The sequence below is a fragment of the Zootermopsis nevadensis genome, unplaced genomic scaffold, assembly GCF_977971745.1.
Source record: "Zootermopsis nevadensis isolate Lab colony 2312 unplaced genomic scaffold, Znev_1.0 Znev_ptg000030l, whole genome shotgun sequence".
NCBI classification, from domain to species: domain Eukaryota; kingdom Metazoa; phylum Arthropoda; class Insecta; order Blattodea; family Termopsidae; genus Zootermopsis; species Zootermopsis nevadensis.
In genome coordinates, this window is record NW_028259162.1 from 8,731,431 (window position 1) to 8,759,396 (window position 27,966).

The 27,966-nt window shown below is 39.0% G+C and overlaps 1 protein-coding gene and 1 non-coding gene across 6 annotated transcripts in view; one reads left to right on the forward strand and one right to left on the reverse strand.

The window, feature by feature from the left end:
• The window catches only part of LOC110838048 (calcium-activated chloride channel regulator 1), a 182,311-nt gene that overhangs the window by 39,573 nt on the left and 114,772 nt on the right, over positions 1 to 27,966 (reverse strand). For 3 of the 5 annotated variants that reach the window (XM_022080837.2, XM_022080836.2, XM_087358818.1), the window contains one exon: positions 11,570 to 11,883. In XM_022080837.2, the coding sequence (XP_021936529.1) occupies positions 11,570 to 11,755 (186 nt within the window). In that variant the 5' untranslated portion in view covers positions 11,756 to 11,883. Of the gene's footprint in view, positions 1 to 11,569; positions 12,542 to 27,966 lie in introns of those variants that run through there. The other 2 variants (XM_022080838.2, XM_022080835.2) reach the window with 2 other exon arrangements.
• On the forward strand, positions 3,351 to 3,434 carry TRNAL-CAA (transfer RNA leucine (anticodon CAA)). The gene has a single exon. It is a non-coding gene; the product is annotated as a tRNA-Leu (tRNA).

Sequence of the window (27,966 nt, forward strand, 5' to 3'; positions counted from 1 at the left end):
TTTAGTAGTGTTGAATCTTCTGGTTTCTAGTGAAAGACACTTATTTGGCTATTAAAAATTAAACTATGAATATACTAAGTTTTTATAACAATTAATTGACTACTAGAATGGCTGGAGAAAAACTAAAACAATATTCTACAGATTATCATCACTGGTGTTCTTTATGCCGCTATTCCACTAAAGAGGCAGCATGCACGTAAAAGTAGGTTAAAAAGCAGAACATCGCAGTCGTGACCAAATCGTAATTGGGAAGAAGACTGCGCGGGAAAGCAGAATTGCATAAATCGATTTCTTAGTTACCGATGCGATACGAGATGAATTGATGGCAGCCTGAGAAGATTTGACTGTAGAGAAAGGAAAGTTGTTTGCGTATGCCAAAAAGTGAAATGGTGGGATGCACACATATTTCGTCACGAGTATGTGAAGATCGCTTCCATATAAGGGCATAACATGTACAGAGTCATTACGGACTCATGGCTACAGACAATTCAGAGGCATACACCACTCTCACAAATAGCAAATTCACGTTTCAAAACAGGAGGATTACAGGATAAAGAAATACGTAAGAGTTCGTAGTTTTGGAGATTAAGCATACGGACGGACAATTACCTCCACATTATATGTTCATTTTATGCTCTGAGCAAAAGGAACGCATACAAATTGCTTTGCCTAAGTAATTACTGTTAATATTTTGTTGTCACTACCTAGTTTTTCTCCCCATTAGTACTGAAATCCAGATAATGGATGTTGTTAACTGTACATTTCCCTAAACTACTGCGCGTGGTTTCGGGGCTTCGTGTACAATCCCTATGTGGCTTAGACTGAAAACTTTGTCAGCTGGTGTTCATTTGAATCCTAATTCCACTCAGCAGACTTCGATTGCTCTGTCGTGGTTCTGGTGGCATGTTCAGACAAAGTTTAAAAAATTATCAGGTGGAGGATACACATTGACGTCACGACACTATACGTCCACATTCCCTTATATTGCAACCCTTTGAGGGCATAGGCTTATGGTTGAGCTGTAGTTACGTCAGCTTCGTTCTCTTGCAGAAATGCGTTTATTTGCAAAACGCCATGTAGCCCAATGTTTAAATGCGTGGGGAGGAGAAATTCCTGGAAAACTTATATTAGTTGCGCGCCCTTGTATTCAGATCGTTTTACGAAAACTGGATCATCATGGACCAATAGAACGCGGGAATAGTTTTGCGCTGAACCAATAGTCTACATCCTCAGCAAAACAGTAAAAATTAATAAAAATCTAACAATTTGACTACAGTCAAAAGACAGTGAGAGAGAAGTTATTAGTTAGACCTTTGAAAAACGAAAGCCTAATCATTTCGTTTCCAGGGGTACAAAAGAGAAAAACAAAATGAAAATTGTAAGCAAAACAAGTTCTATATGTAATGGAATTGTGATGAAGATCAGAGACAACCCCTAGGCTAGATGAAAGATGGTTAGGCGAAATGAATAAAGCAGAAGTGTGAATTCCAAACCTCATTATACTGCTTCTAATTTGAGTGCTATTTTGTTGACTGGATGCCAAACTTCGAGAAATGGAAACAAATTAATACCAGTCCTGTCAACATTGAACAGGACGTAATGATCTGACAATTCGTCATCAATTTAACAATTCGCCTACAAGCCGCGTGCAAGCATTTCGCCCATCAAAATTTCACTCAGAATGCACAAGTATTCATCAAATGTTACACCATTTTTTCATCAGTTCTGAGCAATTACGAGAACTGTTCGATTCCTCAACTAAGATATGAGAGATATTATATACCAGCTTCATCCTTCAAAGGTTTAATACCTATAATAATATTAAGTTTTGAAAACTTCGAAGACGTCCTTGTACTCAAAGCTAAGCAATGCGTCGCATGACAGTAGCAAATGATACCGTTCAAGGAAGATAGCAGCGAGACGCGGACAGCTTCACCCAATCGTTTACATTCGTTACGGCAGGCTGCTGCAAAATTCGTGAGACTCGGGTCACATGTTTTTGTGACGGATTGTAGCGGAAAGTCACGCTCGCTGATCGCGAGGGGAGGATAGAACACGAGCCAACGAACTTTTTCCGACGCGATGAGCGAGAATGTCGGCCATTTCTAGAGCAAAACAATCAACAATTAACTGTTGAATTTAATTAATACTTGTAATAATTTGTTTTTCTCAATCAGAATTGTCCCATACGAGAACTCTAAGGCGTGTTACCATAGCAGTAGCATTACCGACAGGAATTATCAAACGTCCTTATGAAGAGGTTAAAATGTGTACTGAATAACATATTTCGTCCACAACATGGCCGTGCACTTGTTAGTCTACTCGTACAACATTCCGGAAGTTGTACTGTCCACATCCGTCTGTCTCGTCATTCAGTTCGTCAGTAATTTGTCAGATGTGGACTGCAATTTACTTTACATATAAAAAAACATTTAAGAGTTGGCGGAAGATGCATTTGGTATATAACAAAAAAATAAACTGCGTAATTTTAAGACGAATGAACTTAATTATATAATCAAATACAAAGGCAGTTGAAACATGTTCCGCCAGTCACCCTTCTGATGAAGATGAACAAATCACTTTTTGCAATATTGTTCGTGCAATGACCACTTTTTGACAAATGTGTTATAAACGTACAGTATTACAAAAAATGCACACGTAACTCTTCCTTGATTTACAAATGTTCTCTACAGCGAACAATGCAAATTTATGTTTTACTTTTGCGAATCCTTCTTTCTTTGCAAGGAAGAAGCAACCTTTGCGAAACACCGAGCTTTCGCATTTTAAGTAACGAACGCAGTCTACACATCACATTTAAAATGCGAGGCTCACTCAATTACTTCTTAGTTTAACATTGATTCATTATTATTATTATACGTACAAAGAAAATGACATATTCTTTGTAAGATTTGAGGTTTTCACAGCGGTGAGTATGAAGATTTCCGTCTTCTGGGTTATTGCGCTGTGTAGTTAGTTATCATTTCTTTGCTGTCTTTGCACGAAGTGTATAAAGTAAAAGTGTAACAGAAGTCCAGTCCGCCGAATCTCACAGGCAGCCGGACAGATTTCGATTATATTTGGCACATGCTAAAAAAATTCGTTCTGCTCTGCATTTGGTTATTACCGTCTGTGTTCCCTCTGTACGCCTGCTTTTGTTCACTTTCAGGATGTGACACAACATTGTACAAATGCGATGACTTCCGACCCCTCTCCTTGTCGATATAAACATTCTGGATTCCTAATTTTGCTTGAACTGGTTGAATTGTTGGAATTTTGCGCCAGGAGAAAAATAGTATGGTTTTGAGAAGTTAAAATGTAAACACTTTTTTTTGAGAGACCGATTCAGAATTGTCAGGTTGGCCGAGCGGTCTAAGGCGTCAGACTCAAGATCTGATTCCCGTAAGGGAGCGTGGGTTTGAACCCCACACCTGACAATAATTCTTTTTATATTTAACAGTAATTAACTTTTGTTTTCTATGAATCTTTTAGTTTTAATTTTAAACTGCTCGATGTTGTTACATATTCTTTGTTTAATCTTTCTTCTGGTCTTTGTATTATCACTGCGGTAACCTCTGTATTATGTAAACCTTTGATTTAACGCTTCAGTAATGCCTTACATGTAATAACTACAAAAAAGTTAACACTTCTTGTTTTTAAGATTTACTATTCTGACATACGTGGGGAAAAATATTGGGCGATTTTCCTGGGAGTCGGAAACGAATCAAATTCCTTTCCTTGCTAAAGGACTAGTTAGTTCCGTGCCCCAACAGGATGTCACTTGTCGACAGGGGACGAACTCCTTTATCCTCCGAGTGACGTCACGGCGTCCCGCGTGTCTGTATCGATCGAGACGTGCCAGACACGCAAGTTATTTCAGTAAACTATTGATTGCCCCTCAGGGACAGGTGAATTAGCAAGTGTTAGACGGCGTGAGTGTGTTCATACATACTTTCATCAGAAAACACGCTGAAACACATTCAGTTAACCGTTGAGAGGGCGAGTAGTTAGCCGGATTCCAATCTCGGCCCGGAAAACGGTTATCTAGTAAAGTTTCTAGTTGTTTTCCTAGATCATTCGATTATCCTATCACGATTACTTTCTCCATACCATTTCCAATTCATAACCATTCCATCATTGAACGCAATACGCACTTACAGCGCCTTTAAATAAACCACAACTGCATAGGATTCATAAGAAGACGCTCATCTAATTGACAGACTATTTAAAAATTTCGTTTGGTTATCCAATGATACGAACATCGTTACCTGTATCAGAAAACACTCTGCAAACGCCAACTTTATGCATTACGGACAATTAACTACTGAGAACTAAATACTCATGTTAATTATTGATAATTAAACATTATAAATTATCTACTGTTCTGCTTTATATCTTGAATAGCCAAGCAAGCTAACGTTTCACGTAATGGTATACTTTTTATACTGTCATTTCCTTTTCAATTTAATCATTGTGCGAGACAAGTGCGTCGGAAGTTAGGGGTAAGAGGTCACCTCTTCCCCAAACTATTTTATTACCCACTACATATAACACATTATGGACTCCGGGGTTGGAACATTACAGCGCTGCAGATATGTCCTGCACAAGGTTCGGTTATATTATATGAGAATATTTCCACTCAAATTCCCACTAAATCAGTGTTTCCCAAACTCTGGAAGCCTGGGGTTCTGACAGAAATTTCGATGGCAGTAAAATCAGTCGCTTCTCGCTTTTGTCCTCCTAATATAATGGAATGTCGCAACATGTACTCGTTATGATACTGCAGCATAGTTTATATGATTATAATGTATAATATTCCAGCACATGACAAGCGCAAAGTAACTCCAAAATCTGATCAGTAGTGTTCGATGGTTTTCTACAAGTGCAGCATCACTCCACCATAAAACATCTTCTCATTAGAAGGTAAGAAATACATTGCAGTAACATTTTATTAATTCTGACATTCTACAAACTGGGCCACAAATTGTAAAAACTCTTGAGATGTTCTGTTTCTAACTTGTAGAAACCATAAAATATTTCAACCCTTTTCTCTATGTTTTTATAACCAGATTTATTCACGGTTCATGTTTCATCCGGTGGAATAGGTGATGGGTAATGGTTAAGTGTTCTAGTGGTGATCAGTTTTAAGAACCCAAAGGTTTTCATAGCAAAATTATTTTGGGAAACACAGCTTCACGGGAACACTAAGATTTAATTCATCATTTAAAACCATTTTTTCATATGGATTCAACATTACGTAAAATAAGTATTTCAAACAACGTAGTATAACAACCAATTAACAACACAGCCAGGCAGATTTTACAGAAGACGCGTGACCTACGTCTGTTTTCCGTTCCGGATACTAACCTAACAATCAATCCCGAGACAGGTCTTGCCACACCCGGTACTAGACGTCAAGGCATGTCATACTTTTGTGTTCCCCGTTACGGACCATTGGCCAACGACAGAACATACTCAAACAGAGCGTCACGGCTATTGCCCTCAAAATGTGTCTGAATTTAAAAAAAGAAAGAAATCCTCCTACCCTGAAAGTAATGCAAACGGCCTACATGACAGAGTAATTTACCCTCATCACCAGCCAACAGAGTTTGAACCACAGATTTATATTATATTAAGGTCGTACGGTGCGCAAAAGGAAGAAATTAATACAGAAAATTAGATGGAACGCTTTGTGGGAAGAAACCACGCGGCACGTTTAGAAGTAGATGGAAGGATTGTTTTTATTTTATTTGTTTAAAATATTTTATTGTATATTTTGATTTGACTTTTTATTATATAATAATAAAATATTTGTTTAAATTTGTCAGTCTAATCACAAACGTTCCTATTAAATATTAAAATATTACTATAATTAACATTTAAATATTTAAAATATATTAAATGATGATCTCTATCGAAATGACAAATTTAAACAAATATATATTTATCACAAAATGACGCAACTTTATCATCTAATAATAAAATGTTAAAATTGGTTGCAGAGACGCGAAGAGCACTCAGTTGTCCGAAATCTACTAGCAAATTTTATGATAATGATTATCATTCAGTTCTAATGTAATACCTGAATAAATATCGATTGTCAGAAATCCTGCAGCATGTAGACTACTTGCATATTAATTACGCTAGATGACGAGACAGCGAAGTGAAGTATGGATCCGCTTATAGAATTTATAACTACGAGCGTTAACCAACGTCACACGAAACTACATACAGTAGGCATAACAAATATGAATGAATATTTTGTAAAATTAAATAAAGTGGTGTTCTTCATAGATATAAAGAGAAGCTTTATGTACTGAGCGAAGAATCCTAGTAAAAGTCGTTCTAGTCACTGGTAAACGAATGTTGTAAGCTATAAGCATTTTCTTCACACTGTCGCCTTCGAGATTCCGTCCTTCAGATACTAACACGAACCTGGCAGCAGTGTTTACTCGTGACGCAGTTAATTGTTAATCTAAACAAACAGATGAAACATGCGCAATTTACTGGTATGTCGTGAGTTGCAGATAAATGAGAGTCAACTAGACATCCTTACTCCGAGTACAGCCAAGCTTGTAACCCAATTTTGTTGTTCTGGTACAGGCACTGAATACCGACTGCTTGCATGTTGCGGAACAAATAATATACTGTATGTACCTTTTGCTCGTCAGTAAGTGTAATGACACGGGCAGCTATGGGATCGCCCGATAATTATCACTAGGATGTGCCTCAGAATCACGCAATGAAAGCGTGCACTCTGGAACTTGCGATCGGAGAATCAGCTCAGAGGAAAGAATCTCTAGTATCCGCTGTCAGGGATACTGGAGAATACCATAGTTGTTAAGCGTGAGGTGGTAGTGAAGGGATATTTCATAGCTCACATCTGGAATTAAAACTTAGCCATTCATTTTTCAGTCATTTTATCGTGAGTCACTTGTGACTACCGCGGAGTGTCTGAATAAAACAAGATATTTAATAGTATGGCACTTTGGATTTCATCAACGCTAACATAAAAGTAATTAGTAGGGTTCGGATGTTCATGACATGTCATATTTTTATTGAAGCTTCTATTTTCATTCTAAACTGAAATTAAACACTAAATGGGTTATTCTAATCACAATTGGACTGTATTTATTTGGCATATAAATGCGTATTTAGGTGACTTTTGTGTTTTTGGTCATATTTGTAGTTAAATGCATATTTTGGTTATATTTTGGGTATAAAATTCTTACTTGTAACTACATTTCTCAGGCATTTAAAGTGAATCCTTCAGTTAGGATGCCGAAAGTGTAGTGTTCTGAAAGTGCGAAGTTAAGAGATTTTGGAGAGGAATATTTTAGTTCTGATGGAAAAATTCTGTTCTGTAAACTTTGTGAAGTTAAAGTTACAGCTGGTAAGCGACTTCATTTGCGACAACATTGTGATACGGCAAAACATAAAAATAATTTCAGCCGACAAACCAGTCATCAAAGCAAGCAACGACTTTTGTTAGTTAACAAATTCGCCATCAAACAAAACATCGGAATTTTCAAAGGACCTGTGTGAAATGATGTTGTCTGCCAACTGAACAAAGTGAACAATGAGCAGTTTAAAGCTTTCTTGGAGAAATACACGACTCAGTTAATTCCAGACGAATCAACACTGCGAAAAAACTATGCACGTGCCTGTTATGAAGATGTTCTAAAAATAATTACATTTACTGTGGACGACAATAAGAGTTGTGTTTCGACTGATGAAACAACGGATGTCTGCGGTAGATATGTAGCGAATGTCGTTATTGGCACGCTCTTTGCTGACCGTCCCGGTGACATTCCTTCTTGATACAGTAAACCATTCCTCTATAGCTGTACTTTTCGATAATGCCATGAAAAGTTTGTGATGTCAAAAGGAGCTTCTCAAGTTACAAGAACATATTGAGCGACAATCTAAGAAGATTTGCATTCGAGACCTTGAAAATGCACATCGTTATATATTGTAATGCTGCCAAGAAAGAAAAATGAAGAAATGTACGTAATATTTTTAATTTTGTTTATTTATTTATATGTAATTAATGAGTTTGATATGCAAGAAAGGCTCTTTTAAATTTCTTTTCTTTTATAGGAAGCACGTATTTTCAACATTTGATGCTGATCCAAAACGAGGCATTTACAACTTAAAGCGATTGAGGTTTTTGATTAAAATTGCTATGAAATCAAGCAATGTAATAGTTGTACATGCATATGTAAATAAATAACTTGATTTAAATACAAAATGCTTCTTTTTTTAATTTAGCGAATATTTTTTCATAAAAAATTAGGTCATATTTTGCCTTTTTGGGTCATATTTCCCTATTTGGGGGGGGGGGGATATTTGCTTGCATATTTCTCTTCTTTTTTAGGTCATGAACATCCGAACCCTAGTCATTAGACATCACCTTTAGCTAGATGGATCATATTCGTCTGTCACATCACAGCAAACCACAAAAATGTCAGTTTAATACAAGCTTGAATCATACTTATAAAACTGATCGTGTTCCCTTTTTTCGCGCGATTCAACCCATTATTAGCAAAACTTGGCCTATATTGTCAAAATGATAGCGTTCTAAAAGGTTAACCGATCAAAGACTGTCTGCATTTGTTTTACTAACCCAAGCTGCAAGCTTGGCTTTCATCTTTAATGGGTTAGGGATTCTGAGAGAAGAGCATAATTTATGAAATTCCTCCTCATCTAACTTTCTCCTATCCCCAGTGAGTTACCTTATTTTGGTCTGAAATGCATCCCCCCTCCCTTAGCACTTTACACACTTCTTCCCCCTACGACAACTTTTGCAAAAAGCTATACTATATATGAAAGCAGGAGGAAGTGTCTTCCACTGTGGTCGCTTGTCTACTTGGGAGCTCCGTAGAACCCGGTGACGGAGTTACCACACACACAATAAATAACTACATGCAGGTAAAACTAAAGTTACCTAAAGTCGCGATGTCGCTTGTTGTACTTAGAAGGTTACCTTCTCGGTTGTAACGCCGAGTAATCTATTGGCTACGCCTGTGTTTTCTACCCGAGGGATATCCTGTTCGAACCTTGGGCGAGATGCGGAATATCATGACTGAGGATTTAACAGGCCACGACTGCTGCTTCTTATATACTGTCCTTGGCAGCTCATCATATTCCAATTTCTTATTGGACAGAATATAAACAGTATTTAACAAAACGTCATTACCAACAAGCAAGAACATTAATATTTCAAAAGATGTGCCCTTGTCCATTGAATCGGCGTTTTGTTTCCGAATCTCACTTTTCGCGTTCAGTTTTGAACCTTCCTGTTCTATTACGACAGAACTGGCGAAGTTAGCCGATCAGATCGTTAGTCACTCGGCAAGTGTGTTTTGCCTCATGTTGGCACGCCTATTTTACATTTCGTTACCAACGCGACAACTACAATGTATGGGTTCAGAGACTGATACTAGGTAATAACACAACCACTAGCCTGCACTGTTCACCATTAAGGGTCGATGACTTTGACTTCCTCGTGTTTAACGGTTATCTGTCTCCCCCAGATAAGAGACAAGACGCCTGTCCTTAGCGAGGGAAGCAAAACATTTTTGAAAAAGTCAACCTCGCTCGTCGACAGAAGCAGTGTGAACGTTCATTCAACTTACCGTGTCCATGTGAGTTATCAGCTTGCATATATCGCTCTGATTCCAATTGTTTGTTAACCCAAACTTGTGTTCTCCCTGCACTCATATAAACTGAACAAAGGGAAAGCTGGGGATTTATAAACTGGACAAGTGTCTAGTTGTTATCTATTCGAAGAACTTTCGTATTAACTCGTATTTCCAACCTTTTCTTTCAGGAATCCTGATAGCAACGCACATAGTACAGCCCGTAATTATTATGAAATGCGTAAGATCCCGTCTTACCAAGGAAATTAAATAAATGTCGTCACGGTTGTAAAGATAAGCCGTAATATTCCAACTGCTATAATAAATACTGATAGACTCTACACAAACATGACATACCGTTATACCAGTATCAGAGGGGCAAAGTGCCACTGACAAATATCGAATATTCGTTCTCGATTTTGACAGAATTTCTTTGACTTTGGAAATGTTTTAACGTCAATAGTTTAATATTTTTTATAAAAAATATAGGAAAGTAATATTAAAGAGGTCTTTTATTTTAATTCCTTGGGATGCTTCGAGTTTATATTAAATTATTAATTTCAAATACTCAGCCCTTTCGAGAGACCATTTATTTCCTGACAATGACAGAAAAAGGGGAGAGATTAAAAATTTGAGACCGTAATTGCAGTTGAGAAATTAATTTCGTAACGAAGTCTTTAGGGCCGTCAAGACCAGGATGGATTTCTTCCCTATCTTGTTCGACACAAAGAAACTGCCCCATTCTATCATTTAGACACCCCGAAGGCATCCCTCTGCCTTAGTCACCAAACCCTTCAATTATTAACGCGCACTCACCGTGGAATAGGATTCAAACGAGGGTGGCAAAGCTTCATTCACGATTAAGGTTCCTTTACACCCTCCAGGCAGCAGTATTCTTTATTCCCTCCTACATTAACGAAGGGGATGAAGGGCATTAACGTTACTCAAATACACTTCCACCCCACAAAATACTTCATTGCTCCAAGTTAAAAAAGTTCGGATTTCAGAGAAACTTTCGGGGTGGATTCCACCCAGAGCAGAACCATCCATAAAGATCCTGAGGGAGGACTGAGGAATCAGTGCTCATCCACGAGTATAATTAGTCCTAGTAAAATAAGCTTGGTATCTGTACCTGATTAAATAACTCTGTCATTTACATAACCGTTTCTACTATGAAAGAGTTTTTAATGTAGGACTCCATCTCCTATTACGAAAACTATTACGAAAACTGACTTTATGATCGATTTTAAGACGAAGATTTGCAAGGCTGGGGCTGGACGTAGAAAGTTGACTGACAAATAACAGTTGGTCTCTGAACTGCGACGTAAAGAACTAAAACATCAGACCTATTTAACAGAACAGCAAAAAAAACACTGAAAAACGAACTATTAAAATCAACAGAAACTGATAGACGAAAGGAGCTCCGAAAGGAGCGCTTTGCTCTAGTTTATACAAATGATCTGATGACCAAGTCACGCAATACTCAGTATGCTGAAAAGAAAATACAACGAAGTTTTGAATCAGTTCCAATACATTTACCTAGGTAAATGTAATCTTAATTTTGAACTAATTTTTTTTTATTTGTTGGCCGACATAAATGACTGAAGCAGGACTTAAAGTCTATAAATCCATAAACTGCGAGATTCGAATGGGCATAAACCATGTAATGTTATTACTTTAATTTTAAATGGAACGCTAAACATCAAAACCTAGACAAAAAAACCCCGGATATTTCAGGTTCTCGCAGCGGCGGGTATGAAAATGGCCATCACTTCGCTGAAAATTAAAATGTATATTTCTGACACCGTTCCGTATTTCGTTACAGAAAAGAATATAATTCTGGCATCCAGACTCTGCGATGTGTCAAATGAGTAAATCTTCAAATCTTTTGTTGCTACAAATAAAATAACACTTCGTGGAACGAATCTTACCTCTAATTTCTCGAGGATGTTCTTGCAGTCGTACGCCGGGACATTATCGGCGATGGATACGACCACACCGTCGTACCCGCCGTTGCTGAAGGAGACTGGGCCCGCATGGGATACGCTGTTCTGAAGCTGAATGAATACTAGCAGGACAAGTGTCACGGAGGATGGGACAGTTCCGTATCTCATCATTGTTCTCACCGTTAGCACGCAAATGGAACTTCTTTCGCGTAAAATGCGTTCTCTACAGCAAAGAAGACTTGCAGAGAGTTCAAACTTGTATCAGACTCCAGTTCACACCGAGATGAAACACCCACGCACTGGAAATCACAAGCGACAGTTTTTGTTAACGTTTCTGTGGTAACATAACAGCATCGGTTAAAATGACGCCAATATCCAATCCAGTCACAGAGGAATTACAATTTTATTTAAACTTGTGTATTCAAGAACGATAAGTCGGTTGTAACTAGCGGTAAAATAATGTTAATTACTTTAAATTAAAGTAGGTAAATTCACTCGAGTCCTCTTTCTATACGAAATTACCACTTTCACCGTGTTATACAAGAGACGAACAGCAGGACAGTTGTATTTAATGTCTTATGCTAATCAATGTCACACTGATTTAAATGTCATTATTAAAATTATTTGAACACAATGGCATATTCACTAGACTTCGCATGTATGGAACACAACTCCGGGGGTCGTTATCTTCTTCCTCCTTAAAATATTTGCATGAAGTCGTATTTTTTCGCAGTGCTTGCAATTTCTTTGTAAATCCTAGAAAGACACACGAATTGTCCATCAGTTTAAATACTTCAACTGTGAACAACAACCATAAACAACTGCCCCAATTATGTTTCTTCAGAGACTTGAATGAACAAGTCAAATGCCACTACGTCGCACTGAACGAAACAAGTCAAGGAGCACAGTCGCTACACATCCGACCGTCACGAAACGTGCGCAGAGACTGACAGACAGAGCGGCACAGTATGCGCGCTATGGCTTGTGGGGAGGAAGAACAGGACAGGAAAGTGGCGGCCCTACCATCCACCAGTCCAGCGGTTCGAAGACTTTAACTCAGCGCTTCCCTGATATGATTTGAAGCCCCCCAGCTATAAAATGACTAAAATAGTGATTTAGCGATTTTAAAAAATTACGTTTATCTACAAACTTCGGGAAAGCATTTGAAACAATCAACACTACGATAGATGATTCGAGCTACGGTCGGGGCATTGATTTATATCCATGTATTTCTCTATGTTACATTTCGCATGTAGAGGCCTTGAGATGGATTGGTCCCACAAAATGTGTCATGGTTTAAATAAAATATAATTTCCACGCCGTTGTGTCGCCTATCATCTCTCTGGCTATTACACTGTACATATGTAATTAATGGTAGCAGAGGTTATAAACATGCTTACAAATTTTGTAAGAAACAAATTATTCTGCAGAGTCGTTATCAACTGTGGGGAACCTCTGACGTTGTATTTCAAATTCAAGAAAAGACAGTCGAACTTCTCGTTATTTCATTGCACAGAAACGAAATTAGTAATGTGGAAGGTTGCTTCCAAATCCGGTCAGAACGTAAGTTTTCCTTGGCGCAAAATGTGTGAGCGATTATTGTTATATACCGTTTTTTATTTCGAGATACAGCGTTTTGAATCGAGAGAGGAAAACACGATGCTATCTTCCATATTGCATTTCCCGTTAGTTTCCAGTCGCACAGACATATCTACTCACGCACACGCATACCTGTTCCCGCACAATATGGAAACATTTCCAAAGAGTTTCTCAGAACTGAATTTTATGAGATTAAAATTCATTCAGCACAGACCGCAAATAGCAGCTCATCTGTTCACCGTTACAAGTGAACAGATACAACATGTGGGCACATAACGCAGGCGTATAGAGACGAGGAGGAAAATAAACCAGCGTCCTTTTACTCGGAGCTCGATAAAAGAGTTACTGACATTCATCGGTCTGCAAGCAAGAAATAGTGTTATAAGTTGGTTCTGAGGTTCTCACGGCGGTGAGTAGAAGTTTACCACAATCGGTGGTATGAGTCCGTAAGTCTACCAGACTACACGGCGTAACAACCCAGAAGACAGCCATCTTCGTTCACTATCGTGTTCACAAGAATCCGCCACTGGTTCCTAACAACCGAGACGAATGAAGTCAGTACATTTCACATCCTATACGATTCTTTCCGATAGCCAATTAACCTCCCATGTATGCCTCGTCTCCCAAGTGGCCTTTTTCTTTAAGGTTTTTCCGAATAAAATGAAAGCATTTCTAGTCACTACTACCCGTCGTCCTCGGCTTTTCATTCATGCGCCAACAGAACACTCCGTAAAAGTTTAAGCAAGCAATTGAATAGTCTAACGAAATCATGTTAATGATAAACACCGAGCGCCAATGGACCTCGAAAGATGGCTGCCCCTTTGAAGCGTAAAGACGTCTAAATAATATTTAAAAGTTTACGTCCTGTCTTTGGAAGAACAAACAACAACGAATCTCAAATAAACAAAGCCAATTGTATTAGACTGTTTGAGAAAATAATCGTTGTTTCTTCTGAAAATCAAACAAACTGCAAATTTTCTGAATGTGATACGTTCAATTACCATTACGCTTTAGGCAAATTATCATTTGATTAAAATATACTGCTTCTGAACACCCTGTTCGAAGAGAACCCCTGACGCTTAAGCCAGTAATCCCATCCCATACCCCACCTCAAGTCCGATGGGTCCAAACAAAAGACGTCTGTAGTCAATCGCCAGGTACAACTGTGGAGGCGTTAGAACAAAAAACACGTGTCGGGCTATCTGTATTCAGAAATGCAGGGACTGCCAATAGAACGAATAGTAATGGTCAGTGCTGTAAAGACTGTGGTGGCGATGGTGATTGTGGTGTGTGCGTGCGTGCGTGTGTGTGTGTTTGTGTCCAGTGACTACATGTGGTCCGCTTTTAACCTTTTCTAAATAATACATAGGAATTCAGTCCGTACCGAGAAAACACCACACTTTACTATTACAAAGAACAACTGAAGATTTCTGTCTTCTGGGTTGTTGCGCTGTGTAGTCTGGTCGATGTTTACCAACGTTTCAGAGGTCATACTGCCTCCGTCATCAGGGCGATTGAGTATGAAGATTTCTGTCTTCTGGGTTGTTGCGCTGTGTAGTCTGGTCGATGTTTACCAACGTTTCAGAGGCCATACTGCCTCCATCATCAGGGCGATGAGTATGAAGATTTCTGTCTTCTGGGTTGTTGCGCTGTGTAGTCTGGTCGATGTTTACCAACGTTTCAGAGGTCATACTGCCTCCGTCATCAGGGCGATGAGTATGAAGATTTCTGTCTTCTGGGTTGTTGCGCTGTGTAGTGTGGTCGATGTTTACCAACGTTTCAGAGGCCATACTGCCTCCATCATCAGGGCGATGAGTATGAAGATTTCTGTCTTCTGGGTTGTTGCGCTGTGTAGTCTGGTAGATGTTTACCAACGTTTCAGAGGTCTTGCTGCCTCCATCATCAGGGCGGTGAGTATGAAGATTTCTGTCTTCTGGGTTGTTGCGCTGTGTAGTCTGGTCGATGTTTGCCAACGTTTCAGAGGTCATACTGCCTCCGTCATCAGGCCTCATTTAGCTTTTCTTTATTAGTGTATCTTCATAACTTATGGGACGGAATACGATAGTTAAAAGGTAAAAACACGTCGATTCCCTTGACATACCGAATGGAATCAACAGTATTTGCCCAATGCAGTTTGAAAAAGCGTATTCATATAAACGACATGTCAGGGACTTCTCTGGGGGGGGAGATGAGCAAATAACATTAAAATTAATCTTAGATAAATAGGTTGTGAAGATATGAACAAGTTTAAATTCGCTTAGAAGAAGGTTCGCTGTCGGACATTGACATTAAAACTGAACTTCCAGATTCCATAAGAACAAAATATTTCTTGCATGGATAACCATTTGACTTATCATAGAAAATTCTGTAGGCTGACTACGAAGTTGTCTTGAGCTGCCTATGCCGTTTGTAGAGACAAACGATCGCGTCTAACTTACTTTCTTATTCACTGTTCAACCCCCAACTGCTTTTGCGTATTCATAGCCTGTCAGAAACACTGTACAAAGACTGACAGCAGAACACCCTCATCGGTCATTCTGGGAAGGCAAGAAAGCTTCGCAAATGTGCAAAACCTGCCGTGGAACCACGTTCAATGCACAACTTCAATCCCGAAACTCACAGGGGTTCGTCCCCTAGTAAAAACTAATAGCACCTTCGTGATCAGAACTATGGGGCGGTGGATCAAGGTAAGGCGGGGTTAGCACCCCAAAGCCAAGACTACTCAAGTGTCCTGTTTCCACTCTCGTCATAAAGTCTACCGCGCTTCTGACTAATACGGAATAATGATCCTTATTGAAATGCGCGCTAGTTGCTAGGTTACGGAGGTCATTTCATCCATTGTTACTTTGTCCTCAATAGAGGAAGACTTCCTTCAGGTGTGCTACCCTCCCATTAAAAGAAAAATTACTATGGACAGGCACGTCCGATACATTCCCCTGCTCAGACCGTTACAATGATAAGGCAATTTCATTCTTACCTCGATCATCATCTTGAAGACAATAAATGCACTGACACTTTCTAGTCATTTTTGTCTCGTCAAATGAAAGAAATCGGTATCATTTGAGAAAGGCGTTGTCAGGATTTTAAAATAACAGGCGCATTTATTTTTCGGATTGCAAATAACAGGCCTGCCACATTCACGAACCTTGATCTTCATTCTACGGTCAGGCTGGAGACTACAAACCCTGAAAACCAGTTGACGCCTCTCCTGTCACAATCGTTCAGGGGCTCTCAACCTTTTTAAAAATAGCACAACATTCACCCTCAAAACGACTCTCTTATAGGATGTTGCGCCGTGTAGTCTGGTAGACAGTCATCTTTAATATTCTCCGCCATGAGAACCAGAAATGTCACCAACATTCATCCTATCCTAACGACTCGTGGGTAACCGGGTTTTAAATGGCAACTTATTTAGACATAAAGACAATTTATTAAAAGACACTTGGCCTACTATGATATATTATCGCATTCAGATTTACAAAGTCTATTAATCTCATAATTTTCCAAATTTGATAATTTATTATTATTAATTATTTATTTAATATTAAATATTTAATTTAGACGGTAAATATTCTTTCCACATACAGGGATACAAAAAGCATTTCCGGGCCGCTTACTATACGTGGATTCAGAACCACTACGTTAAAGATGATGGGCTACTACATTTTCTATCGTCAGTGTAGGCAAATGAGAACAGAACTGAACGTTCATGTCAAACAAACATACTTAATACAAGGAGAATCTATAACACAAACGGCTTCGCCTAGCAACCTTCAATTTTAAGAGAAGTAAAATGAAGTCGGTTATTTAGACATAAAGACAATTTATTAAAAGACACTTGGCCTACTATGATATATTATCGCATTCAGATTTACAAAGTCTATTAATCTCATAATTTTCCAAATTTGATAATTTATTATTATTAATTATTTATTTAATATTAAATATTTAATTTAGACGGTAAATATTCTTTCCACATACAGGGATACAAAAAGCATTTCCGGGCCGCTTACTATACGTGGATTCAGAACCACTACGTTAAAGATGATGGGCTACTACATTTTCTATCGTCAGTGTAGGCAAATGAGAACAGAACTGAACGTTCATGTCAAACAAACATACTTAATACAAGGAGAATCTATAACACAAACGGCTTCGCCTAGCAACCTTCAATTTTAAGAGAAGTAAAATGAAGTCGGTTGCAAATAAACAAACATTGGGAAAAGAAGGATTTTGGAGGATGTCATTAAAATGGATATTACAGAAACAGTTTCTTTTGTTGGTTCAGTAAAGAATACAGCTTGGTGTTTTTATATTAGCCGTGCTGAAACTGTAAGTTCTGTTACTAGAAAGTCAATAAGACAGAGAAAGCAAAAATCCCTGTATGCTTATTCGAATAGGCCAACTGTTATTGTTATTATATATCCCACTAAGTTGATAAATGTAAAAATGTAAAAAAAATGAATACGTATATATAGGCTACACATTCGAAGTGGCTAAATTCTCAAGTGTCACGACAACTCGCGTGCACTGAATATTAAAACAATTCATTTCCAGCACGACAGCGTTGTTTCTTTTTCCGTCATTTAAATGGCAAACTTGTGACGTCGTCCAACTGGACGTCTCTTTCTTCCTTTACGCAGCATTTTAAAAGCTGGACAATTTAAACTACTTGGTGCAATGTATTTTGCAAGGCAAGTTAATTCAACTGAATTCGGTGTCTTTTTCAGATTTGCAGCTGTTTTGTAGTCTAGAGCTGTAAATTTTGCTTACATACTAATTTCAGTCTTCAAAAATCAGAAACTAGCTTCTGATATTTGTGGTTATCACAGCGGTAAAGATGTCGATTGTGGTCTTATAGAATGTGATACCGTGTAATCTTCTACGTGGTTCTCAGCGTTTTAGAGGAAGGATAGAGGTGATGTTCTCCCAAGCACTAGCACCCACCTACCTACAAGAATATTCAACGTCCAAATTCCGAAAACCGAAGCTATATTTTAGTGTGCATTTGTAAGAAATAAATTACGACCTGAAAACCGATTGTCCTGACACACATCCCTTGTGGTTTTACTCAGTACCTTGAGGTAAATTCCGAAATAAATTTGGCCACAGCTGCTTCCTCCACATTCTTCATATTTTATGATCCTATTATTTAAAGCAGAAGTCATTATATAAACGAATCAGTTAAAGATTACCGTTTTCTGGGATGCTGTGCCATGTAGTCTGATAGAAACTGACCGAGGTTTCAGAGGTGCTTACAGCCTCCAACAGAGAAGACAGTCATGTTCATAAACGTCGTCGTGAGAACCAGAAATCTTACAAATCAGGAATCAGTTGTTCCTGACACTAACGCGCGAAGCAGCCATAGGGTCTCGTCTGGGTTCAATAAACCCATATAGTTACATCTCCATACGTTTCCTTGTACGTGAAAGGTCGTCCTTAACTTTCGCCAACGTCTCGATGTCTACTGACCCACAAGATTTCTTATACGAGTGTCGAATTGAACGTGGACCAAGATACAGGTAAAAAGCAGTGGGTAGCATGCGCCTATAGCCTATGTCGGCGAGGTGCAGCATCCCGACTAACACTACACCAGTGGTTGTTGTTGTTGCTATTATTATTAGCCACCCAGACATCTAGCTGATGATTAACGGTGGTCTCTTTTCATGTGTGAAAAGCAGCTAAAGCGTAAAGCTGACAACTCACTTCCACAGTCCAGTCTTAATAATGTGGTGATGGCCACAGTAGAAACTTTATTTTTACCATTATTTTGCTTGTTAAAAATTGACATTATTGTACCACATTCCATGAGCCGAAAATGATTTATCAATTTAATTATCAGAAACTAAAACCCGAAATTTCAGAGTACATGATATTTGGGTTTGTGTGTTTTCGTATACCGTGGTCTGACATGTTTAGAAGTGCACTATTTATAAATGGGTTAAACGTATTCACAACCGATAAAGCAGTTTAATAAGAAATACTTTGTTTTTAACATTTCCATACACAAAATTCATATTCATATTGTATCTGCGTCCCAAATATTAACAAATACCAGACGTAAAAAATCCGTTTAACGTTTCAGGCATTAACGAAACGCATAAAAACAAGCATAAAGGCAGACTGACAGGAAATCCAAAAGCCATTTTCTTTTCGGTGTTATGGATAGGTCTTGTACAAAAGTAATGTTTCTTTAAAATCTTCTATGATCATTATTTCATTATTTATATTAGTTAATGTTAAATCTCTCTTGAAAGCTCTTATTGGCGGGGTTCATAAATTTACATATTATTTGTTGTGAAAAGACGGAAAATTTAATGTTTTAGTTACACATGCCTCTCTAATATAACCTTATGCCACATGTATAAAATCCAGCTATCTTCCCACTGGTTCAAACGTAGTGTCCTATTGTGTATCTGCGCAAACAGAAGATAAGATAAAACAAGACGTCGTTGCAAGATGTTGTCTTTTAAATGGTAAATACCGTTATGAAATAAACCCCATATTCTATGCGGTTGAAGGAGTCTCAGTCCCAACCAGAAAACGAAAGAATTTTTTTTTATTTACCGAATTTTCTGTCTTACCGAATTGCGTAGTGATAACGAATTTAACACACGGTTAAGGATATGCAAAAACAGAATTTTAATTCATTAACCTATGCTATAATTAGCCGACTTTTAATTATGTAATGCTTTCACAACTGTGCGTCGAATGAGATAGGAGGATGATAATGAATGTTGTGGAAGGATTTGGAAGAAGACAGTGTGGGTGCATTTAGCTCAGGTGGCAGCTGCAACCTCCCATAAGGCCCTTCTTTCATGCTACGATGCAGCGCCCCGGAACTGAGGCTGCTGCATTCAGGGAAATAGTAGGTAAATATGTCCTTCCTTGTATGACGCAAACACCTGCCACACTGGGGAAGAAAAATGCTGTTTCTCCAGATTACTTCTTGTTTTACCCCCACATCCATTTCGCTTAAAATTATTGATCTAGGAACAGCGACTGTGCGGGAACGCAGCGAATTTAATTAATAAAATCAATTATAAAAGGCTAGGTAAAAACAAAGTTTCGCCATTTCTGTATATTGTGGACTTGATCCATCGTTTAGTATTTTAAAACGAGATCGCCTTCACCTGTTCTGTTAGGTCCCACAGAATGAGCTAATCCAAATTTACTGCCCACAAAGCCGATATGGACGTTGTGACAAAGACAAATCCTGTCCTGCCAGAAATCGAACTTCTGGCGTTAATATTAGAACATGTAAAAATATAATTTCGCCTGTTGTTTTGTATGGGGTTGAAACTATGTCTCTACTTCTACACCATCTTCCTTGCTAGCTTTTGCATTATCTTTATAATATTAATGTAAAACATACCGTAGATTTTATAATTTCATTAATCTTTAGCTTGTTTTTTATTAACGCCTCCCCCCACCCACTTATGGTCTGGAAATAAATCTCTAGGTATACGTACGAACCACATACCCAAAATGTCAATACCGAGCAACCGGTGTAACGCGGGCGGGTGTGGATGTCCCAACAAGTGTCCCAAATTTGTCGCACAGCTGCTCTCCCCTACAGGAAACTGGGACGTGCCTCCGAATAAGAAGAAACCGGAAGTCCAACGCATGTGTTTGTCGCACATCTCACCACTGTATTCAGCGACACGGTCGGACCGGGGGAAGAAAAACAAGTCACTTCACTGCTGGAGCCAACTGCCTTAAAGAGGCTGTTGTTGATCTACGTGCAGCGGGACAACGGGGAACGGGGGTTTATCCTGTCTCTCTCGTCATGTTCACAAGACGAAAGTAACTCCAGGTAGAAACACACACCGTCTTAACTCGTGAGTTATTAGGTCAGTCACTGAAATGCCACGTGGCATTTACTAAATAAATTTGTCGTCAAATCAGACTGAGCCCTAGGCTCTCACTGCTGGAGTTCAGGGTTCAATACCAGGCAGTAAGTTAGCCTAACTGTTTTTTTATTCCATTGCGTCATTCTGCGCTACACAATCTGCGTCTTCAAATGAATCAAGACACTACGACGGCTTCAACTGGCAGTACCGTCGGATTACAGGAAGATGAAGGGCCAGTCTCGGAAGACAGCAATATTTCTGTCGGCGCCTGCGTTCATGTTAGAGATGGGCAGCTGCAGACAAATGTACGGGGGCCGGAAGGACGCGGAGAGCAAGAGCCATGACTCCGGGGAGGACGGACTGTGGCCCTCAACAACACCTGTTCCGAAACAACCTCTCATTTACAGAAGACTATCTGTACGTAACCTTGACTAGAAGTAAAACAATGAACGTTGTTTAAAGACCACCTTATGGAGGAGAGCGTATCCGAATCGTCTAGATGCTCATGGAGTTCCCTCTGGAAGATCCTCGACATACTTTTAAAATAAAAGCACGAGTCTTATCACCTAATCGCGACTATTGCTTTTGTTACCAGGTCTAATTTTTATTCGGTAGATGTCGGTTTGAAATCTCAGCTGAAGCACCGCGTGTCCTGAGGTTTTTCCTGGTTTTCCTCAGGCATTACACAAGAATGCTGGAATAGTACTTTAAAACAAGACACGACAGCCAAGACAGCCTACATCACCACCCCAACACAGACTCACATTCAAGACCATCGTACATAGCAATCCTATCTCATTCGAAGCGAAACAGATTTTGCTGTAGACATCTCGTTTCAATCAGAATGTCCACCAGTTTCTTCTTCCGATGATTTGCTTCCTCTACAGGCAAACTTTAGTAATCTAGAAAGCACTGCATGTACCGTGACGACGGAAAAGAAACAAACGCCTGTGATTCTGTGTTCCTCAGGTGTTTGTGTTGACTTTGTAACCAAGGAGCCAACACAGCAAGCCTGCTGGATCCTCCGCCTGCAACAAACGTCACGTTCTGCTGTTGACTGCAGCGTGCTAAGTGATTTCTGACAACGCCCTCAAATGGAGGCCCTCCTACCAGTTGCATTTCTTTGAGTCCCACCTTACCACAACCAAAATTGTACGTGTCTTCCATTCTTATGTAGCAATTATACATGACTGCCATTACAGAAGGAGTTTTGAATTAGTCAATTCGAATTCAATGCACGAAAAATGCCTTGATCGAGATGAGGATTGTAAACTTCCAAAGATGGGTCTATCTCTGCAAGTGCGGCTAAAGATTCTGCTCTTGGAGGAAAAGTGTTGCTGTTACTGATCATACACGTACAAGCCAGCGTGTCTTATGTCAGTATATAACAAGCAGCCTTGCGACGGGCTGATCTCTCGTCCAAGGAGTCCTACCAATTGTCTAATAGATCAGAGCCAATGAAAGTTGGGACCCGCAAATGCTCAAGGCACTGAAGAACGGGTCGACTGAGTAGCCTAAGTAAGTAAGTAAGTGTATAACAAGCGGAGAAACACGGAACTACTTCTACTAACGTTTGTAAAGTAATGGTGAACCTGTAATTTTGGCTGCAGTGTCTATCGTGGAAACTTGGTGCGATTTGGAACATCACAAAATCACAATGAAGAAACGGCTTGTGGACACAAAGTGACCTATCTCCCAGATGACCTGTTCGTGAATGTAATGAAAGACCGTGGTTAGAGCTCGACGTAAGACCTACAAGCAGAGATTACAGTCTTCCAGTCTCCACGTAACTGATAAAGTTTGGGGTTCCTTTTTCTCGTGTGTGTGGGAAGACGAGGTATAGGAGGCAATGCGCCTCAGACGTTAACAACTGCACTTTACTTGGAGAATTTTGCTAATGCACAGCACATAAAGGACTCGGTGCAAATGTGGTATAACCCTCATCAGCCACTTTAGAGAGACAAAGATGGCTGTCTTCTGAGATGTAGAGCCGTGTAGTCTGGTAGAAGTATACAAGCGTTTCAGAGGTCCTTGTTGCCTCCATCATCAGGGCGCTGCGTCCCAGAAGACAACCATCTTCGGACTCACCGCCGTGGAAACCGAGATCCCTCCCTCTTCAGAGAGATCAGAAGACGCCTGAAGAGTAGCATCAAAACGCAGAGGTATTACATGAGAAGGGAAATTAGTGTGCCCAGTGATATATTTACTTTCATATTTCCTTCTTGCATTATTTACCGACATTTTTCAACTATTCAGTTTATAAATTGTTGAATGGTGATTATTTATGATAAGCGCTTAAGCTGCTGTATGTTTCTGATGGAAATTACGTAGGAAATTCAAAATAAGGAATATATTTCCCATTTACTACGACAGGGAAGACATTCTAGACGTAATTTTTATTCCGTGTATGTCAAATGCTGGGATAACTAAGGCAGAGAGCAAAAGTCCCAATTATCACGTAAATAATTGTACGTTTTGTTGTGTCTTTCTCTCATAATGAAGTTCGCATAACATTTGATGGCTCAAGAACTCTGCAGTTTTGATAGCACAGTTTACTAACAGATGACAGACGGAGAATTGTGTAGGGCTCAGATTCAGTGGCATACAATCTAGACCGAATAAATTCCTCCTCAGAAAGTGTTGGAGGTGGAACTGTCTTGCACTATTCCGCTAAGTGAAGAGTGCCGGACAACGCCCTCGCTCACAGAAATCATGGCTCCATTCCGCCACTCTCTACCTGGAGAAGAGCGAATAAAACAATCTTGCCCCCCGGCCCATAAACCTCACACACTCCTGACTAGGCCTATAGAGCTCAGTTCGTACAGACGAGCCTTGAGATCAGTTAATTTAGAGTGAACTGGACATCTAGTTCGTGCCGGAAGAAACAAAAAAGCAGTAAAATTACTCTAGGGTGGGAAATACCGAAAAGGATGTGGAAGGATAACATTAAGATAGATGAAGATGACTGTCTTCTGGAATGTTACACCGTATAGTCTGGTATGTTCACCGACGTTTCAGAGATATTTACTACCTCCACCATCAGGGCGATAAGCAAACTTCATGTCAGGTTATTAAATAATCTACAAAATAACTATTGTAAATAGGTTCACGAACTACTCAATAATTCTGTTTCAAAAGTTTGTTGATTTCTTCTCTTATTAATTATTTATTTAAATTCCAATATTTAATTCGGGCGGTAACTGTTCTTTCATACAACAGACTGATGCTATATCGTAAACATCCACGCTGCCTCATTTGACTTACTAGTTTAGAACCTCCCATTCAAAGTAAGCAGAAGTCCCGGAACTTCTGGTTTAAATTTATTTCAGTCAGTTTTTTTAACTGAAAACAACCTAAAATTGTCAGCGTCAGGATGGCAAATTGTCACTCCCGCATAGCGAATGTTATTTATGGCATTACAATATTTTTTATTCGACATATCTTCCCCTCAAAAGACTGGCAGTTCCGCTGACATATTTCACCAGTGGACCGAGGCACCTAATACACTTAGACGGACGGACGTACGGCCATCTGTTTTGCATTATATACAGTTGCATAGTGTGACGTACTAGGACGCATTTTTTTGTATCCATTTTAAAACTTCCGGACGCGAAGGGCGGAGTCACACTCAAGCGAACCTCCGGTAACAGACGCCTTAGTGCATTAGTGACTTTACATCCGCACACTACACTACGGAAACCAGGGATAGTTAATTTAATATAATCTCGATTACAACACTTGAAATATCAAGGGACTGTGGCAGCGATGTCTTGACCCACCATCTGATCTAAATTCTTCCAGCAACTTGTTTAACCTGATTCTCAGATTAAACAGCAAAACCTTTTAATCGTTATTACGAGACAGAAAGATATAAGTACAATTCCGTTTGCCTTCTTTCAGGTGGAATTATTAAACATCATTTAGGTGAGATTTGTCTTTGAAACGTTTATTCAAGCAGAAATTTATTTGCTAAGATGTCTTACAAATTTTACTTGCTAGAACAACACTGCCTATATTTTATGTAAAATAAAGACAGCTGAAACCAAATTTGGATTAACCATTTAGTTTTAAGTAATATGTCGGGTTTTGCTTTTGGGGTGATGATCTATCAGATCTTGTTGCTAATATGTAAAAAGTTGAAGATGGCTCTCTTCTGGGGTGTTGTGCCGTATAGTCTGGTAGAAGTTTACTGACGTTTCAGAAGTCTTTGTTGCCTCCATAATTGCCCTGACGTCTGTAAACTTCTACCAGACTACACGGCACAACACCCCAGAAGGACCCATCTTCGTTCTCGCCATTGTGGGAACCTGAAATCTTACCATGTATACGGACAGTTATCATTTAGGCAAATCGAAAATGCCTCTGCACGTAGCCTGGGTCTAGGTCATGAACCGTAATTTGATTTTCCCGATCTTGGAACATGATGAAAGCAGTAAACAGCTTTTGGCTCCAGCCGCTTTAGCCACACAGACAGATCTTCCAAAGTCCACTTGATATGACGCAGGATTGACTAAAAAGTAATTCTTGTCACAGTTTCGGTGAAGAGCGAAATCCTAACTTGCCTGCCACTTTACTGAGACTTCATGGTTAACAACTGCTATGTACGCATTCATGAGCTACGGGAACCACACATATCTATGCGGGAATGCAGGTTCCCGGGTTCGATTTCGCGTCCCTTTATCAGAGGTTTAACGGAATTCCACTGATCACGTGACACAAAGTGGATGACAGACGAATCTGATACAATTAGCAGTACCTTTCGGTATCAATTAAACTACGTCATCCGTCAAAAGCGTTGTCTGATGGCATCAGGACTCTTCATCACCATTAACAACGAGCGTTCATATTCTACTAATGCCGCTGCACTAACAGAATGGCAAACAAACGTGAATTGGACATTTCGTCTCTTCAGAAATTATCCCTGTCATGCTACCGTGAATTAGAAGGGTCGTACAGAATTGTGTTTAATGGGTTACTTGAAGTATCTGCAATGATTTCAAACAGTTCTCTATATAACATTTAGTAAGGAGACGTTTAGTGATAACGGAACCAAAATTTGTGTGAATTACGTATTTGTAAATATCTCTTATAAAATTTAGTTCTCTTTAATTAATTTGGTAAATCAAATCTTGTATGCATTACTGGAGGCAAGGAGGAAGATCTTAGTGATCTCGGTATTTAATGTCAGGATTCCTCGAATACCCAGAAAACTCCCAAGGGTTTTAATGCATTTATTTTATGAACTTAACAGACAATCTGAGACTATCATTTAAGCTTCTGCCGGAATTGTCCTATTTGAATCCTAAAGGTCTAGCGTTCCATGTTGTAGACTTTGATTAGAAATTCCCCAATGTTTTATCGTCGTCGTCTTGGATTCCATCTATCATTTTATTTCGTTTTGTATAGAAATAATCAAGTTCGTTTTTTACTGAATGTATAAAACAGATGTTCGTAATCTGGTTTGAAGTTAGAGGAGCCAACATTGTTCATTAAATTTCTATCGGAAAAATAATCAAAAATTATAAAACGGAGTTTTACACGAGCCTATAGGCATATAAAGCCGGGTACTGTAGCAGCGACTTGATGGTAAAGTCACGAAGCCCCACCTTTCATTTGTGTAAATCCTATATGTAGCCGGAAACAAACATCTCAATAATATACATATAGAACAAACAGGTCTGTTACTGTCAATACTCTGCTCTTGAACAGAGCTAGGTAGACCGTGTTAATATCCGATGATTATGATGGACGTAACTAATCAGTCGAGTGGAAAATTGTGTAATGAATTGAATAAAACTTCAAACTAACTGAATTAAACGCAATTAAATTAGTAAAAAAGCTTTCAGGTTTTTATTACTACATTTCAGGGCATAATATTTTCCCATCTCACTTAATTATCAATATTCAATTTACGCACCTAACAGTTTGAAGTGGTCAGCAAAGTATTTTGTGTAGGGGTGAATAATCTGACGTTATGAACAGCAAAATAATTTAATTACGCGGAGACGGGATTCCCCATATGACTATCCGTTCAATCAGCGCGTTTTCTCAACAAAATCAATCAATATATGCTATAAATTCATCCAATCAGCCATCCATGCATCCATAGCCAGCCGCTGGAATTATTTAGCCATTCAACCATCCAATAACGATGTAATTCAGATCGGGCTATGGTCTGAACATGTAATACCTGTTCACAAAGGTATGAAGGGTTGTAATTTGTAGATCAGTTGCCAGGATGACTTTAGTATTCAATTGATCGAGCGAAAAAGTCGACGACAAAAGGCTGTAACGAAAAGGAAAGAGTGCAGAAAGGAATATTTTAAAGTTACATTTCTGTTAAGTTGGTAAAGAGACTGAGGAAAACTACAACAGGTTATGAGTTAGTCACTACTGGCCAAGATTTGAATCGGGCACTTCGAGAATACGAACAACGTTTTGTGCAGGAAGTACGAGTGGAAACGCGCACTTCACAACATAGGGTCTAATAGGCTAATAGTAGTTTTAGTTTTATTTGTAATTTTATGTGTCACATTATGCTTGATTTATATGTATTACTTCTACAACTATAAAAAAATAAACTTCTTTATTTATAGAAAAGTTTCCTGTTACACTACCCTACTGTACGACTCATAAATTTGACGGAAATAAATCTTCATTGCATTGAATAAGAATACAATCTATTGTATCATGATATTTCCCAGTAGCATTAAAGTACATTTATAAATATTCTTTATGAAGTGGTCTAAATGTGAGAACATCTTCACCAAATGCACCAATACAAATCCGATCGCCTGACTCCACCACAGCCTCGTTTGTATTTCTTTCTATCAGGGTCGTCAGCGTCATAATTTAATTCCATTTTCTTCCGCCTCGCACGAAAGGAACACTTATCGAATTAAGGGTGTCTGGTTGTCTGTTATATTCAGA